Source organism: Arabidopsis thaliana, chromosome 2 (genome assembly GCF_000001735.4).
Source record: "Arabidopsis thaliana chromosome 2, partial sequence".
Taxonomy (NCBI): domain Eukaryota; kingdom Viridiplantae; phylum Streptophyta; class Magnoliopsida; order Brassicales; family Brassicaceae; genus Arabidopsis; species Arabidopsis thaliana.
The window spans coordinates 14,480,126-14,496,159 of NC_003071.7; the positions used below are offsets into that span (position 1 = coordinate 14,480,126).

General features: G+C 33.9%; 7 protein-coding genes across 9 annotated transcripts; 3 read left to right on the forward strand and 4 right to left on the reverse strand.

Moving 5' to 3' along the window:
* Positions 1–37: 37 nt before the first annotated feature.
* Positions 38–1,160, reverse strand: AT2G34315 (avirulence induced family protein). Of its 2 annotated transcripts, none has more exons than NM_001202745.2 (3): positions 929–1,160; positions 513–578; positions 38–350 (listed from the first exon to the last, which is right to left on the reverse strand). In NM_001202745.2, exons 1-3 carry the CDS (start codon positions 1,091–1,093, stop codon positions 129–131), a joined length of 453 nt encoding a protein of 150 aa, NP_001189674.1. In that variant the 5' UTR covers positions 1,094–1,160; the 3' UTR covers positions 38–128. The 2 variants fall into 2 exon arrangements, with proteins under 2 accessions (NP_001189674.1, NP_565784.2); NM_128983.3 differs by having other exon boundaries at positions 447–578; positions 929–1,158.
* An 864-nt stretch (positions 1,161–2,024) lies between these two features.
* Positions 2,025–3,070, reverse strand: AT2G34317 (avirulence induced family protein). Its single transcript, NM_001336506.1, has 3 exons — positions 2,779–3,070; positions 2,416–2,547; positions 2,025–2,324 (listed from the first exon to the last, which is right to left on the reverse strand). The coding sequence occupies exons 1-3, from the start codon at positions 2,929–2,931 to the stop codon at positions 2,106–2,108; spliced, it is 504 nt and encodes a 167-aa protein (NP_001323697.1). The 5' UTR covers positions 2,932–3,070; the 3' UTR covers positions 2,025–2,105.
* A 1,763-nt stretch (positions 3,071–4,833) lies between these two features.
* AT2G34320 (Polynucleotidyl transferase, ribonuclease H-like superfamily protein) lies at positions 4,834–5,712 on the forward strand (the record flags this gene model as incomplete). Its single annotated transcript, NM_128984.1, has 1 exon — positions 4,834–5,712. One exon carries the CDS (start codon positions 4,834–4,836, stop codon positions 5,710–5,712), a length of 879 nt encoding a protein of 292 aa, NP_180979.1.
* A 687-nt stretch (positions 5,713–6,399) lies between these two features.
* Positions 6,400–7,875, reverse strand: AT2G34325 (uncharacterized protein). Its single transcript, NM_001336507.1, has 2 exons — positions 7,713–7,875; positions 6,400–7,408 (listed from the first exon to the last, which is right to left on the reverse strand). Exons 1-2 carry the CDS (start codon positions 7,760–7,762, stop codon positions 7,306–7,308), a joined length of 153 nt encoding a protein of 50 aa, NP_001324653.1. The 5' UTR covers positions 7,763–7,875; the 3' UTR covers positions 6,400–7,305.
* On the forward strand, positions 6,414–7,276 carry AT2G34330 (LOW protein: protein BOBBER-like protein). The gene has a single exon (NM_128985.2). The coding sequence runs from the start codon at positions 6,502–6,504 to the stop codon at positions 6,931–6,933; it is 432 nt and encodes a 143-aa protein (NP_180980.1). The 5' UTR covers positions 6,414–6,501; the 3' UTR covers positions 6,934–7,276.
* Positions 7,876–8,458: 583 nt separating the features above from the next.
* Positions 8,459–9,642, reverse strand: AT2G34340 (senescence regulator (Protein of unknown function, DUF584)). Its single transcript, NM_128986.3, has one exon. The coding sequence runs from the start codon at positions 9,315–9,317 to the stop codon at positions 8,907–8,909; it is 411 nt and encodes a 136-aa protein (NP_565785.1). The 5' UTR covers positions 9,318–9,642; the 3' UTR covers positions 8,459–8,906.
* Positions 9,643–13,182: 3,540 nt separating this feature from the next.
* AT2G34350 (Nodulin-like / Major Facilitator Superfamily protein) lies at positions 13,183–15,706 on the forward strand. 2 transcript variants are annotated; one of them, NM_001336508.1, is made up of 4 exons: positions 13,183–13,232; positions 13,465–13,963; positions 14,255–14,678; positions 14,831–15,706. In NM_001336508.1, exons 2-4 carry the CDS (start codon positions 13,499–13,501, stop codon positions 15,517–15,519), a joined length of 1,578 nt encoding a protein of 525 aa, NP_001318352.1. In that variant the 5' UTR covers positions 13,183–13,232; positions 13,465–13,498; the 3' UTR covers positions 15,520–15,706. The 2 variants fall into 2 exon arrangements, with proteins under 2 accessions (NP_001318352.1, NP_850228.1); NM_179897.4 differs by lacking the exon at positions 13,183–13,232 and having other exon boundaries at positions 13,446–13,963; positions 14,831–15,692.
* Positions 15,707–16,034: the final 328 nt, after the last annotated feature.

A 16,034-nucleotide genomic window follows, 5' to 3' on the forward strand; every position in this document is an offset into this window, starting at 1 on the left:
GATTTATAGGCTTCTAATATTAGATTGAAAATTCCCATTTTGATCACTTAATTCATCTTTTTCAGATTTATTGTATGTTTTAGTAGACACATATTGTTGGCAAAGACGGTATGGAGATATCCTTAACATTACAGTAGAGTTGGGAAAATGCAAAAGTAGAAGAAGCAAAAGCAATAAAACACACAAAACAGTAGTAGATGATGATTTAAAAGTTGTGAAACAATCACACCAAACCTATGTGGTCGATCTTTTATTACTACTTCATCGGCAGTACTGTCGGAGACATCAATCACATGATGCTGCGTCTCTTTTTCATGTGTTTCCGTATTTTGTTTTAGCGCATGCTCCACCTGAAAGATAGATTAAACAGAGAATATTAAAATCAATCACATGTTTGTGAAGAACAAGTATTCACCTATACAATGTTTTTTTGGATACTAATTTACTTCTTCGTGTGCCATATTCATAGTATGGTCATGCTCCTTCCGTGACCTCTCTTTCATTGCAATTACCTCTGCTTCCGCAAGGCTCTTAGATTCGATCTCCCTTTCTTTTTCCTTGAGCTTATCGTCTTCTTCCTGAGAAACCGATGATTTGCAGGATTTTTAAAATCTATATGCAATAGTAATTCCTAAATATTGGTTTGGTAGTCAATCATCTAGTGGTTATTGTGTATCAGTAGATGAATACTCTTATGATATGTCTAAAAGTGTAAAAACATTTTAGAAAACAAATATATAAAATACATTAAAAATGTTCTCCGTGGTTAATTAAGTCTTAGTTTTATCTAAAAGCGAAGCATACAGTAATCACTTCACATTTTTTTTTGTTTGGTAGGAATCACTTCACATTTATATGCACAGCAAAACACACTGTTTTTTACCTTACTGTTATCTCAAAGCTCTATATTTACATTTTACTTAATTACCATGGTAACACCTCCTGCATCTGCTTTGGATATGAAGAGTTTTTCACCGAGGAGGGTGTTTCCAGTGAAGCTTTTTCCATTGCCATTATTACGCCCTACTAGAACTATGCTTGTAACGGAGGGTGGCAGTTCCTGATCAGCCATATTCTGATAATAAAACATCATGAAATAATATCTTTTGAAAAGGAGAATGAAGAGAGGAAGAATAGGCAGACTATATATACCAAGTAAAACTTACAAGCTTCTTATCCCTTTGTCAGTGAAGAGCAAAAGATATAGGCAACTTTAGTTAATCCACGAAATAATCATATATATATAAATGAGTGAATAACAAAAGAAAAATGAATGGATAAGTTAAATCATATATAAAAAGTAAGGTTTAATTTTCATTAATGGACCACTTGATATTTTTCTTAATAGTAAAAATATTATTCTTTTTAATTACATTATTAAAAAACAAATTCAACTAATTTTGTAAAAACTATAAAAGTAGATGATAAAAATAACAGTATAATAAGACAAATTTTATAACGTCTATGCATGTGAGCCATGATGAAAGGAGCAAAGTTAGGCTTAAACACCACGTAATTGATTTTGCAATTATAAAATAAAATGAGAAAAAAGAAACAGTCCGATAAACTCAAACTTTGTAATGTCTATATGAGAGCCAGGATGAGACTGAGGCGTGAAAGGGGAGGAAAATTGGGACTAAACAACACGTATATATGAGAGGAGCAAAGTTGGGACTAAACACCACGTACGTACTATATTATAAATTCATTGTTGAACATGTAACGTATGGGTCCTTTATCTATTGAAAGTTAGAAGTCAATGCTTGAACATGTAACGTATGGACTATATATGGACCACCTATCCACTGGATCACTTAAAAACTTCCTGAAAGTTAAAATAATCTGCTTCGTGGTTTTTCTTTCTTACATTTCTTTATGTTGATCTCTATCAACATTTATTTTCTTGACCGTTACTCGTTTTTTTTTACTGATTTTAATCAAGATTTTATACAAAGCGTAAATATTAGTTTGAAAATCCACATCTTGATCACTTGTAAATTTGTAATTTGGCGTTTGTTCAGATTTATTGTATGTTTTAGTAAACACATTTTATTAACAAACAAGGTTTAACATGCATGTATGGAGGCATCATTGACGCACGAACATTACAATAGAGTTGGAAAAATGCAAAAGTAGAAGAAACAAAAACAATAAAACATGCAGAATAAAAGTAGATGATAATTTGAAAGTTGTGCAAGTATCACACCGAATTTATGTGGTCGATCTTTTATTAGTACTTTATCAGTAGAGTTGGATACATCAATCACACAATGCTGCATCTCTTTGTCATATGTTTCCTCATTTTGTTTTAGCGCATGCTCCACCTGAAAGATAGATAACGAGAGAATATTAAAATCAATCACGTATTGTCAAGAACATGTTTAAACCTATACGAAGTTTTAAATACAGTTTTACTTTGTGTTCCATTATATTCATGGTATGCTCATGCTCCATCCGGGACTTTTCTTCCATCGTTATTAACTCTGCTTCTGTAAGGTTCTTAGGTTCGATCTTCTTTTCTTTTTCTCCCGGCATATTATTTCCTTCCTGAGAAATCGATGAATGGCAATATTTAAAAATCTATTAACAATAGCCATTCCTAAAAAATAGTCTGGCATGACAACGTGAACATATAAGAAACATGCTACTTTGTTTGTTTGTTTGTTTGTTTGTTTATTTGTTGTAATCAAATCGATCGGTCGTGAGAATGACGGCTATCGCACCGATGTTATCTAAAGGCAAAGCTCATATATACGAGATATCACTTCATATTATGACCTGGTGAGTATACGGATGCCCACTATTTTGGTTTTGAGTAGCTGCAACATGGTCCAGAAGCTTGACTAGAAGAACTATGTTTATAACGGAGGGAAAGTCTTGATCAGCCATATTCTGATCACCAGCAATTAATTCCTGCATGCACGTATCCATGTTGAGTACATAAAAATAATACCTTTTGAAAAGAAGAATGAAGAAATAGGAAAAGGAAGTTTAATTGGCAGAGTACTATATCAAATAGAAACTCACGAGCTTTCTGATCCTTTTGTGAATGAAGAACAAATTAAAGAAGAATGACAAGGTAATCTACATTCTACAATACAATCATATATATGCGAGTGAGTAACAAAAGAAGAGTGTATGGATAAGTTAAATCGACGTAACAATCATATTTTAGATTATCTAACAAAACAAAAATCTTTTATTATATATATACGTAAAATGAGCTCTCTCCATCTATTGTATCAGTGTATCACCTTATCTCTAATGTTGTAAAAAAATAAAAATATGTTAATTTAGAAGAGATATCAATTTAGTTTAGTAGTTTAGAATTTGGAAACCGAACAAAGAAAAATAAAACATTTTATGAAACAAGATTTAATTTTTAAATAAAACTATTAAATTAATTAGGGACCAAATAAAATACAATTATTGGTATTTGTATAAGTGACACTTGAGTTTAATTTGCTTACTTAATTTAGTATGCGTATAATGTAGAAGTAGAAACGGTAAACGAAACAGAAAGGCAAAGACGACTTTTGAAGATATTGACTTTGGTACTTCCTTGCTGTTGAGTGTTGTCTTTGTTTTGATTTATGAACTATATCGTTTATTGTTTCTTCTATCGTTTTTGATAGTCTTATACTTACTTCGGACAAATCAATTGATTATGTATATGTTTTTGTTTTGTTTTTGGGGCAAATTGATTATGGATAAGTATGCATGATATGTCAACACAACAGTCGGAATAATCGATTTAACGTCTCCATTAATTTAGAATAATGATATATTGTGGAAATGCATGAGACTCTTTTAAATATATCGAAGATGCTAAATATCAAATCAGTTAGTTAATCACTTTTCAAATCAAATCAAATTGTATGTTCACAATTATCACTTTGTTAATCCCCGATTTTATATGGAACATAAAATACAAACACCATTAGTAACATATTATCATTGATATATAAAGTGAGAAACTATGAACTAATAACCACAAATCTGTTGAAAATTTTACAAACATGTCATAATGATGTGTTGCGATAAGCATGCTTCTCAGAAATTTGGGCCTCCAATTTTAAAAATGGATGATAATTATAAGAACTAATTACACATGGTGACATTGGTGTATTTCTTAGAAATTCTACCCTCTAAAACTATGATTTACTATAAGACCAATACACAAGATTCAATATATTAATATTGTCATGATGTTACACATTCACGTTTTTAACAAAAAGTCATACCCAAACACACTATTAGTCATTAGATGTCGACCTAAAACCAATTAAAAGTAGTCATATAATTATTTATACTCTACAATACGTAACTTCATCATATCAAGTAGAGAAAAACAACCTGAACAATATCAACTTTATATTTAAATTCGAGTTAGAAATGTCATCTAACAACAACTTGTTCACATCACTCACTGTTTTGGATACAAACAAAATAATATCCGTCAATAATATAGTGAAACATTTTCAAACAAAATGCTAAAGAAAACAGCACGAAATTATTAATTTCTCACATAACTGCATATCTAACAAACTTAGTAGTTCTTTATAAATTCTTAACATATAGCCTTAATAAAGGGGATAGGTTTAATAGAAACTATTTTTGTTAAATTTTAGAATGATTACTAAATATACTTTTTAAAACTAAAACAAGCAAAAAATATATTATTTTAAAAAGTATAAGCATTCAACTAATGAAGATCCTTTAACAGAAAAGAAAAACATTCAACTATAAATACTTTGAAAAGATGCTTCAAAAAAAATGAAAATGAAAAATAGTACATTCAATTTATCTAATTGTCTCTCGGTAGCAGGAAATATGGCCTATAGACATCTATTTAGAGAGGCGAGCTGTGTGAGATGTCCAGATAGTAGAGAAACAGTGAACCACCTATTATTCAAATGTTGCTTCGCTAGACTTGTCTGGGCTATTTCACCGATCCCAGCATATCCTGAAGGAGAGTGGACTGATTCTTTGTACGCCAATTTGTATTGGGTTCTTAACTTGGAAGTGGAAATTCCAAAGTTGGGAAAAATTGGCAATCTTGTGCCTTGGCTCCTGTGGCGTCTGTGGAAATCACGGAATGAGCTGATGTTTAAAGGAAAGGAGTATGATGCCCCGGAAGTTCTGAGACGAGCGATGGAAGACTTTGAGGAATGGAGTACTAGACGGGAGCTTGAAGGGAAAGCCTCTGGTCCTCAAGTGGAGAGAAATCTTTCGGTGCAATGGAAAGCTCCTCCTTATCAATGGGTGAAGTGTAACACAGACGCTACATGGCAGTTGGAAAATCCTAGGTGTGGTATTGGATGGATCCTCCGTAACGAGAGTGGAGGAGTCTTGTGGATGGGAGCAAGAGCTCTGCCAAGGACGAAGAATGTGTTGGAAGCAGAGCTGGAAGCTTTGCGGTGGGCAGTTCTCACGATGAGCAGATTTAACTATAAAAGAATAATTTTTGAATCTGATGCTCAAGCTCTAGTTAATCTGCTGAATTCTGATGACTTTTGGCCAACCCTTCAACCGGCTTTGGAAGACATTCAGCAGCTGCTCCATCATTTTGAAGAGGTCAAGTTCGAGTTCACTCCAAGAGGCGGTAACAAAGTGGCGGATAGAATAGCACGGGAATCTATTTCGTTCTCGAATTATGATCCCAAATTGTTTTCTATTGTGCCACAGTGGCTTAGAAGCACTTTGATTTAATTTGGTTATTGTAAACACGTTGGTTAATGAGTATTTGAAGTTGAGCCAAGGAAAAAAAAAAAAAAAATGAAAATGGGTGTAGACTAGTCCGGCCTACGAAACCCAAAATCTATTATTCAGATCTAAACTCTTCGATCTGAGACCTATTTTGTCTAGAATTGGCCGAGTAGGGTCTGACGCGAACCTAGGATGCACCCAGATTGACATTTCAGCAGGCTGATGTGATGTGTTGTACAATGTCAACTTTAAGTGGCATGTATAGATGCTTTAGTGACGTGGTGTGATCTCTACCGTCCTTTTACAATCATACGGACATCTCAAATAAATCTCAAAAACAAACTAAATAAAAAAAAATCTTCAAGAAGAAGATGATTGATTTATTTGTACAATACAAAATGTTAATGGGCTTACTTCTACATGAGATCTTTAAACCTAATCTCATCTTATTACAAGGCAAGATACGGTAATATATGAATTTGGTGTTGACTTTTTGAGACTTGGCTTCTTGAGAAAATGGCTACAAAATCTAATACTAAGTAGAGAAGACTGAGTCAGCTGAGAGAAGAGAAAGTCTCTTCTCTAATTTAGAATCATGGTGTTCCACAAACTAAGTGACTCTTTAACACAACAAAACGTGAAACCCACCTGCAATGTACAATGGACATGGTTACAAAAGAGAAGCCAACATAATCACATAAACACATACATTATCCCAGACCTTTGCTTCTGTCTCCTTCTTCTTCTTACATTCTCTCTTTTTTTCTACAAACAGAGGAAAACAACCAAGAGATGAGGGGGGCTGAGTCGTTAGTTACCTTAAACCACAAGATTCTCAGACCATGTAGGAAACTCCTGATCAGAATCACCAAGAGCTGTCCCCGACGCCATAACCGGCATTTAAAACTCAAGAAAGCCTCTTCTTCTTCTTCTACTGCTTCAGGGAACAAGGTCACCAAAGTGGTGGCTTTATTCTTCCTCTCCTTCCATAAGAAGAAGCAGAAGAAAGAAAAGATGAAGCGGCTTAACGAACTCAGGAGCTTCTCGCACGCAGTCAATGACCAGAAGAAGAAGGCACCAAAGCAAGAATCAAGCAAGAAAGTTTTCCCATCAAGACTCACAATGTCTTGGCTAGGTCAAGGAAAGGGTAATAACAACAACACGCAGGAAGTCCCTCAAGAACATGATGCACGTAGAGACAGCACAAGCGCATTCATTCCTTGATTTTCAAACCTGACCCTCGAGGTCAAAAACTATTCGATTTCAACTTGATTATGTGGATATTTCAATCTGCAGTTATTGACATTGAGAGCCTACACAAAGATATCTATTTAAGCGATACTCTCTAACGCAAGATCAATCGTTTGTTTGCATTGTGAAAGTTAAACGAGATTGATTCATTATTTGCATATGATTTTTGTAATGGAGTTAAATATAATATTAGAATCATCATCAAAATAAACGATTGTAATATCAAGAATCCAAATAATATAGGAAACAGAAAGATAAGAAGATAGACATTGAAAATTTATACATCTATCCTACAAGCACGGACCAATTGCTTCATTCCCTACACCCAATCTTAGGCACATCAACTCACCGATTGGGTTGATACAAAATTGGAGTAAGAAGCCAGGTTACTATCCTCCAACCATTTCTTGACATCATCTCCATAGTATGAGAACCTAAAGCAGAGACCCTAAAAAACAAAAACAGAGCAAATAAAATCTTCTCATTATACTCTGTAAATGAGCAACAATAGATTTAGAACACCACATTACATATGAAGCTAAAGTGTTTAATTTGAGAGTACGCAAAGAACTGGTTTTGGCTAAACCCTAATTGAGAAACCCACATACAGAAACAGAATCAAAATGTGAAGCAATAGATATTGAAAATATTCCAGAAAAAATAATGTTGAAACTCTAAAAGTAATGAACTTTAAGACCGACATTGCGTGTATAAGAGTCTCAAAAATGGAAAAGTAGCAGAGCCAAACTTACTCTTTGGAGAAGATAAATCTGGAAGGGAAGCTCAAAAGAAGTGAAGCCATTGGGCGTGGTAGCAGTATTAGCGGTGGGAAAAGGGTTAAACCCTAAGACTAAAAAAGAGAGAGAGAGGGAGAGAGAATTAAGAGTTAAGAGTGTATTTAAGTAAAAGTAATGATCTTTGGTGAGCGGCGTGCTTACAGTTCTGCACAGAGCACATTTATCAATGAATGTGAGAGACAGAGTGAGACTTTTTTTTGTTTTTGGTTTCGTCGACGTTTCGTGATTCGATAATTCGAAGGTCCCCTTTCTTCCCGTCTTCTGAATTAAAATAGGAGAATTTTTCCCCCGGTTCAATGTATATGTAGGGCTCTTTAGTGGGCTAATTGGTTTCTTAATGGGCCTGTTAAAAAACCAATTTTCAAAGGAAAAGTCTTATGTGTTCTTTATGTCTCGTATCAATCTCTTTTTTTGTTTATTTTTCATTAAAAACATTAATTTAGCTTTAATACGTGAAAATGTGTTCTTTTTTTTTTTTTTGATAAATTGCATACGCAGCAAACTAAAAGATGAATTATGTCGTATGTATAATTGTATATACAATTTTCAAATAATCATTTTAGCTAAGAAATTTAAACGCACAATATTTGAGATTGATACAGACCTTATCATTGCTATGCTTAATATGCTTATCCTTTAATTATGTGTCTTTTATATGTTAGTGATTCCAAAATTTTTATAGAGTTAACAAAAATATAAAGTACATTTCTCTTCTTGATGTCACAGGCAACAAATTTGCTCGCTCTCTCACTGTCTCTCACAATCAATGACAACAGAACAGCTGTTTCTGTTTGGCTTTTGTCCACATCTGCACTACATAAATCCTAACTCAAATATATTCATCACACTTTCATAATTCCAATTAAGTACCCCCAAAAATACACTTGACAAGCCTTGCATTTTAAATCCTAACACAAGAATTATTGTTATTCTTCTCATAATTAACCCGAAATTTCCTTGTTTCCTATTACAATTTAGGAAAAACAAAAGAATATGGAAAAACAAAAACTAAGGAGAAAGCTTTGTTTCACATTTTCCCCACCCTTTACTTAAATAAACAACACGGGGATCCACTAGCAATTTTCCGTAATATGCAAAAAAACAAAAGAGTTGGGAAAAGATGATGAAGTATGGCAAACCGGTAACGGTTCAAGCCTCCAAAAAACCGGTTAACCTAAGAACCGAATTCCGAACCCGGCTCAGATCTCTTCCCTTAAGAGTCCTTCCACTACCTGAACAAACGGAAAACGCCATTTGTCCTCCTTGGATCCTCCGTCCGATCATAATATGCGGCGGAATCATCTCTCCTCCTCCTTCGGAATATTCCTCCTCTGAGTATTCATCCTCCTCTTTCCCAACGTACCTCCGAAAGATGTTCTCAGGGATACTCACCGGAAGCGAGCTCGACAACGACGCCTTCTCCGTCGTCGTCCTCTTGATCCGCCTCGTCTTCTTCCTCTCCATATCAGAACCAAACAGGCGATTCTCGTTCTCTTTATGGAGAACGGAGCTTAAACCATCGGAGAACACTACCTCAGATTCATCGAATTCCTCCGCCATTTACTAGAAATTTTGGGATGCTTTTGTTAGTTATGAGATGAGAATTTGATATTAGGGTTTGGAGAGACTCAAAATGATCTTAACCTGATCTAAACAACATGAAGGGTTTTATATATAGGGAAGAGAGAAGAAGAAGAAGACGAAGGAAACGTAGAGAGTCACAAGAAGTTGTTTTGGGGTTTTGTGTTGTACTGTTTTATGAGATCAGATGATGTCATCATGATCATGGCATTGAGTGCGGACCCCGCTTACTTTCTATATCTGTACACTTTTACACTTGGATTAGTATTATATAATAATGAAGGTTTGCTAAAGCAAAATTACTTTATGATATGTGGACATATCTTATCTATATGTGTCCGAGAGTAACGCAGACTGGGACTTCGATTGGATCGTCCTTTTGGTCTCATTATTTTTGTCTCTCTTATAATTAATCTGTGATTTGTGAACGAGATGATGATTGATCCGTGAATGTTCAAAATAGATTTGGAATACCAACAAGGTTTAAGAGAAACAAATTGGACACTTTTAGTTCCTGTTTAAGGAAATTATATTACTCTTGATAAGATGTCAAATCAGCCTCTGGTTTTTTTTGCAAGGAAATGAATTTTATGTATAATTAAATGAAAATTCATTAATTTTTATATTTAAAATCAACTAATGAAACTTTAGTTTTTATTTTTTTAAAAAAGAATATGACGTAAATACACGTGAATTTGTCATATTTCGTAACTTGTGTCTCATGACTTTTTCTCATCCATTGTATACAAAACTTGATATGTCCTTTGTAATTATTCTGAAAATATTTTCATTTAAATATGTTTAAATACGTAAATTCAATGAATGCGGAGAAAAAAATGTATGATCATGAATGTTATTGTGGACGTTTAGTTTTACAAGAACCTGAATCAAGTTACGTGATCCAGATTGATTTTTCGATTTGGAAAAACATAGAATCAAGTTTCGTTTAGTATTTACTAACACAGTAACACTATAAATTGGACTGGACGGAGACAGACTTGTCAAATAATGTATGCTACTTTTGTTTTGTATGTGACAAGTAACTGCAGATTGGCACACAAAACTACATGGTCGAGATCAGTTCCAATTTTGAAAAACTAAAATCTTTTTTGAACTATATTTTATAAAACCAGATTGTTTTAGTCGATCACATTTTGAGATTGTGAATGAAAACTAGTATGTAATCTAGTAACATTTGCTCTTTCAGATTTTTAATTATCAACGGAGTATGTGATAAGTTCGAATCTTCTACACAATTAAAAATATGATAACTTCGTTAAATAGTTTAAGAAAGCTAAGATGAATTAACTTATGGGAAGTTGGAAACAACACTTTTTGTGTGTTTTACTGGGAAAGGAATCTAAACGTCTGCGGGTACAGACACATCAGGGCATTGCTTTCGGCCCACGCGTACTATTTTCTATATATATGGTGCTGTGTTTTAACGTTAGCGGCCGGTAGCAGAGTACAAAATAAATTCATTTTATTAAACATAGAAACAAAAAAAATAATTAGTAGTTCTAACTTTTAGTAATATTTGAAAAAGGTGCTTTTTAGTTATTTTCAACTCATTTTGATAATTAGATTTTCGTTCTTTTTAATTATAGAGGTTCAATTATGAAATTTTACAATGTTTAAGACTTTACAATGTTTAAATTTTAGTACTTTTTATACGAAATAGTATTTTGAGATCAAACTACAAGATAACACCACAATTATTTTGCAAAACCAAGTGCTTAAGACAGTTTAATAAAGACAAAAATAATTAGTAATTAAGAACACCTAATGATGAAAGAACCATGAAAGATTGATTCACCATAAACACAAAAATTCATCTAAACAAGGTTAACAATTGTCTCCTTATAGCGCTTAGATTTCACAATTTATGATGATTGATGACTCAATTACTAAAATTTCTATTTTGTTTTCCTAAGCTTATTTTTCAACCGATATATAAGGAAGAAAAAAACACTTGAAACTACAGACGCTAATAAGTACTAAAGTGAATGACATCTCTTTTATTTGTTTCTCCTTTTTTTCGTTGATTAACAAGAAATCAACAAAATAATCTTTGGCTCGGCATTTAGACTTTTAGGATCTGAAAAATGAAAATTGGCGGAGTCTACGCAGGCCCTACTTTTCAGATCTATCTTGAAATGCGAATATTATATACTCTGGAAGATTTAAATTATCTGGTGGAGTAATCATTTCAGTGAGAAATAGTAATAAATTAATACTACTATAGTACATTAGTAGTACTATACCTGAATATGCATTGGAATTTGTGGTAGAAGACTAGAAGTAGTAAGCTTCTTTTGTTTTTAATCAAACAGGTAGTAAGCCTCATAAATTATGTGATAAAAACTGATAAGAATTTTCTTTTGCACCAAAAAATAAAATTAAAAAAATGAGAAAAAAAAAACTGATAAGGGTTCCGATTTTGGGAATAGCAATAGATGAGAGCTAAACTGAAATTGTTATAGGAGTTTAGATATTGTTTAGTTATACTTATATTTGTATGTCGATAAAATATAAACTGTGAAGTCATGGTGTTGTGCTGGCTACGGAACAAACCACGTAAACGGGTTTATCCTGATTATTCGTTGCTTACAGTTTTGGTTTAATTCAACACGTACGCAAATACCACATGCAAATCTAATTAAGTAACACAAAAATCTGGATTTAGTTTGGCAAGTAAATGGCCTTCGCCAATGGATAATGTTTTCCTTAAGATTCTTAAACCTTGTCTTTTTAACTTTTAAGCAACGTATGCTTGGATAATATCCAATAGGCATCTCTTGCAAATATGATAATTAAGAACTCGTACAATTTATATCGATTGTCTTCTAATGTACGTAATTTCATTAGTTTACTCCTTGTTTATATTCGTGTTTATGAGTTTGAGTTTATATTTTAGTACATTACCGTAAACAATCCTTTATACGTGATATACTGTTTTTGTTTGTTAACAGGGAAATATATACCATTTTCGAACTACCCTACATATATATGGTAGCCTAATGATATCGTCGATTGTATAACTATGTTTGGATAACTAACAAAATGCTTAATCCAATATTATAATTTTATAGTCATTTTGAGAAGATTTGTTCTAAGACAAAATATATATAGATAAGAAACATAATTGCATTTAATTTTAATAGAAATTGAATGTAATTTTTTTGAAATTAAAAGTTAGAGAGGTATTCACCATTTCACCTAGTGATTTGAAATTTAGCAACAAAAAGGAATAAATCTTATGTTATTCACCATTTTACCTAGTGATTTGAAATGCTACTTTAAAATTCACTGCTATTGGAAACTTTTTAAATATTGGATTTTTAGTGACATCAAGGGTTTATAGAGGATTTTTTAGTTAAAAATACAAAATCTAAATCTCCTAGTTTCAACTTTTTAAGTGAAATTTGAGGAGATTTTACAACAAATCATAATAACTTCCCAAAATTCACCTAAAATCATCTAAAACTTAAAATCATTTAATAGGATTGAATAAGGTTCATTTTACTACTTGGCAGTTGGCACATAATATAAAAAGATGGTTAGTTAAGTTATTGTCTTAAGTTATATGATTGTGCATTGCTGTTGAAAGATTTGCTGATCTACGTTGTTGTCATCGATTCGTCAAGATTATACGAACCAGCTACATCCTACATGTCTGGTTTTTATAATCACATTGAATAAAATGAATAAATATATTTTATTGAAAACGTCACGTTTAAATTCATATACATTTGATTGATTATATAATGTAGTCCAATTAATTAATCTCTCCTCTATACAGCTGTTTCTATAGATTATTAATTAATGGACTTCCTCGTTTCACATGGTAGACATTTCAGATTTAGCTTTGTGTTTACCCAGATCTGGATTCAGGTATCTCGGTTTAGGAATTGTAAAGTTTCGTGTAGTTTTATGGGGTTGTGTTATCGGTTAAATTTGGTTTAGTCTAGTTGGAACTCGGTTTGCTTGTCCCGTTTGTTTTAATTATCCGGTTATATTTGGTCTAACGAGGCCAATTAATGCCCACGATTATACAAACTTTTCAATTTAAAGTTGACTTTTACTTTCATTTTAAGACAATGGATACTCATTTTGATCGATGTAGATAGACATAGAGAACAAGAGAAAAAGAGAGAAAGATGGAGTTCGCAAACACGAAATGGGTGGCTGCAGCGGCGAGCATATGGATACAAAGCTTCAGCGGAGCAAGCTACACTTTTGGAATTTATTCTTCTGTTCTTAAATCATCTCAATCTTATGACCAATCTACTCTTGACACCGTCTCTGTCTACAAAGACATCGGAGCAAACGTAGGCATCCTCTCCGGCCTCTTCTATACCGCGGTTGCAAGCCGAAAAAGCGGTAATGGTGGCTTCTTTAGTGGGCCATGGTTGGTTATATTTGTGGGGCTACTCCAATGGTTCGTCGGATATGGATTCATATGGATGGCGACGTCAGGAGTGATCCCACGGCCTCCCGTGGCTATGATGTGTTTGTTCATGTTCTTCGCTGGTCATTGTCAGCCTTTCTTTAATACCGCGATTGTGGTCACCGCCGTTCGTAACTTCTCCGACTATGGTGGGACCGCCGTTGGCATTATGAAGGTAGGTTATATTGAGACGTGAGAAATAAGATATTAATTCTTGTATTAAAAAAAAAACAGTCGATATATTAAAATGATGATACATATGACCGGTCATTTTTCCTATATATAGTTACATAAACTAGTGAAAATCAGTAGTTTGGATGTTGTCTTGTAGACCACTAAATAAGATACATCGGTAGATAACAATCATAGATAATTCTTCATACGTACATAATTCTCATTACAAACATATATATACTTGATAAGTTTTGTAGCCCTTATGTGTTGTATTTCTTATTTTTTATTTTAGGGTTATCTTGGACTAAGTGGAGCAATTCTGGTTCAAATGTACCACATCTTCTGTGGAGGTGACCCAAGGAATTACATTCTTCTCTTGGCCGTGGTACCATCACTTCTCATCTTGACGTTGATGCCCTTCGTTAGAACGTACGACACAGTCATCGCAGGCGACAAGAAACACTTGAACGGTCTCTCTGCCATTTCTTTGATCATCGTCACCTATCTTATGGTCGTCATATTGGTCGAAAACATTATCGGAATGTCAATGCCTATGAAGATATGTTCCTTTACCTTTCTACTTCTCTTGCTCGCCTCTCCTCTCTTAGTGGCGGTTAGAGCACAACGTGAAGAGGAACATAGATTCTTGTCTTTGGATTTTCCTGTTACCGAGAGAACCACATTGCTTGACTCTCCTAAGCTCAATTCTTCTTCCGGTAAGGTTTAGTTTTGGTTTTCTTATTTATTGACGAAGGATATATGTATATTGTGGTCTTGAAGTGAATTATACCCTTATATATATCTTAGTTAGGTCCCTTAGTTATGCTTATCGAAGTGAAATTCCTAACACATTTCAATCAATCGACAGATGTTAAAGATGTCATGACCAATGACATGAACGTTCTCGAAGCAATATGCACAACGAATTTCTGGCTTCTATTTGTAGCAATGATATGTGGAATGGGTTCAGGACTTGCGACAATAAACAACATCAGACAGATGGGCGAGTCACTTCGCTACTCTACGGTTCAACTCAATTCTCTAGTGTCTCTGTGGAGCATATGGAACTTTCTAGGCCGGTTTGGGTCGGGTTACATCTCAGACACCTATTTACACAGTCATGGCTGGCCAAGACCGGTATTCATGGCCATAACCCTTGGCCTTATGGCTATAGGTCACATTGTCATGGCCTCCGGTTTACTAGGAAGCCTATATATCGGATCCTTGTTGGTCGGTTTAGCGTACGGCTCCCAATGGTCACTCATGCCAACAATAACCTCTGAAATATTCGGGGTTCTTCATATGGGAACTATATTCTATACAATTTCGATAGCTAGTCCGGTTGGTTCGTACTTTTTCTCAGTGAAGGTAATAGGCTACTTGTATGACAAGGTAGCTTCTGAAGATGATCATTCTTGTTATGGAAATCACTGTTTTAGGACTTCGTTTTTGATAATGGCGGCCATGGCTCTGCTTGGTTCTCTTGTCGCTCTTGTGTTGCTCCTCCGCACAAAGAAGTTTTATGCGACGCTTGTGGCTAAGAGGATCTTGAAGTAATCTCTATGAACCTAGGGGTCTGAATCGTGGCTCCATATTCATTTAATTTGTGGCTCTTTCTTCCCTCGAATTTCAAAAGTTAATATCTATTGTTTGTAGAAAGCGTGTGTTGTGAATTTATTTCATTGAAAGGAAAAATTGAGTCATGATCATACATATGACCTACCTTCTCTTTTTATTGACATCAGTCATTTAACCTAAATATGACTTTTCAGAAATTTGATAATTTGTGTGCGAAAATTGACTAGTGGTCTCGCCGCTTGCCAGTTGCCACAAGTCAAAAGTTTCGGTAAGCTGATAACTAAAATTTTATCCACAACAAATTTACTATTATTCGATCTAAATAGAAATTTTGGTTGTTAAAATTGTTTTCAAGATTTTGAATGGAAATGGCGATTTAGCGGCAGATAAAGAGCGATGCGGTTCTGATAATAACGAATATACTATTGAAAACCAAACCGTATCGCTGTTTCGTCTCGTTCAAAGATTTAGTAATAATTCATATTTATATGATT

Excerpts from the sequence above, each read along its gene's own strand:
- AT2G34315 (NM_128983.3), bottom strand. The coding sequence starts at position 1,093 with ATGATGTTTTATTATCAGAATATGGCTGATCAGGAACTGCCACCCTCC. Across the intron at positions 579-928 it reads ATGCAGGAGGTGTTACCATG|GAAGAAGACGATAAGCTCAA; the intron begins GTAATTAAGTAA and ends TCGGTTTCTCAG. Across the intron at positions 351-446 it reads TGAATATGGCACACGAAGAA|GTGGAGCATGCGCTAAAACA; the intron begins GTAAATTAGTAT and ends TCTATCTTTCAG.
- AT2G34317 (NM_001336506.1), bottom strand. The coding sequence starts at position 2,931 with ATGGATACGTGCATGCAGGAATTAATTGCTGGTGATCAGAATATGGCT. Across the intron at positions 2,548-2,778 it reads GGCATCCGTATACTCACCAG|GAAGGAAATAATATGCCGGG; the intron begins GTCATAATATGA and ends TCGATTTCTCAG. Across the intron at positions 2,325-2,415 it reads TGAATATAATGGAACACAAA|GTGGAGCATGCGCTAAAACA; the intron begins GTAAAACTGTAT and ends TCTATCTTTCAG.
- AT2G34330 (NM_128985.2), top strand. The coding sequence starts at position 6,502 with ATGAGGGGGGCTGAGTCGTTAGTTACCTTAAACCACAAGATTCTCAGA.
- AT2G34325 (NM_001336507.1), bottom strand. The coding sequence starts at position 7,762 with ATGGCTTCACTTCTTTTGAGCTTCCCTTCCAGATTTATCTTCTCCAAA. Across the intron at positions 7,409-7,712 it reads AGATTTATCTTCTCCAAAGA|GGTCTCTGCTTTAGGTTCTC; the intron begins GTAAGTTTGGCT and ends TTTGTTTTTTAG.
- AT2G34340 (NM_128986.3), bottom strand. The coding sequence starts at position 9,317 with ATGGCGGAGGAATTCGATGAATCTGAGGTAGTGTTCTCCGATGGTTTA.
- AT2G34350 (NM_001336508.1), top strand. The coding sequence starts at position 13,499 with ATGGAGTTCGCAAACACGAAATGGGTGGCTGCAGCGGCGAGCATATGG. Across the intron at positions 13,964-14,254 it reads CCGCCGTTGGCATTATGAAG|GGTTATCTTGGACTAAGTGG; the intron begins GTAGGTTATATT and ends TTTTTATTTTAG. Across the intron at positions 14,679-14,830 it reads TAAGCTCAATTCTTCTTCCG|ATGTTAAAGATGTCATGACC; the intron begins GTAAGGTTTAGT and ends ATCAATCGACAG.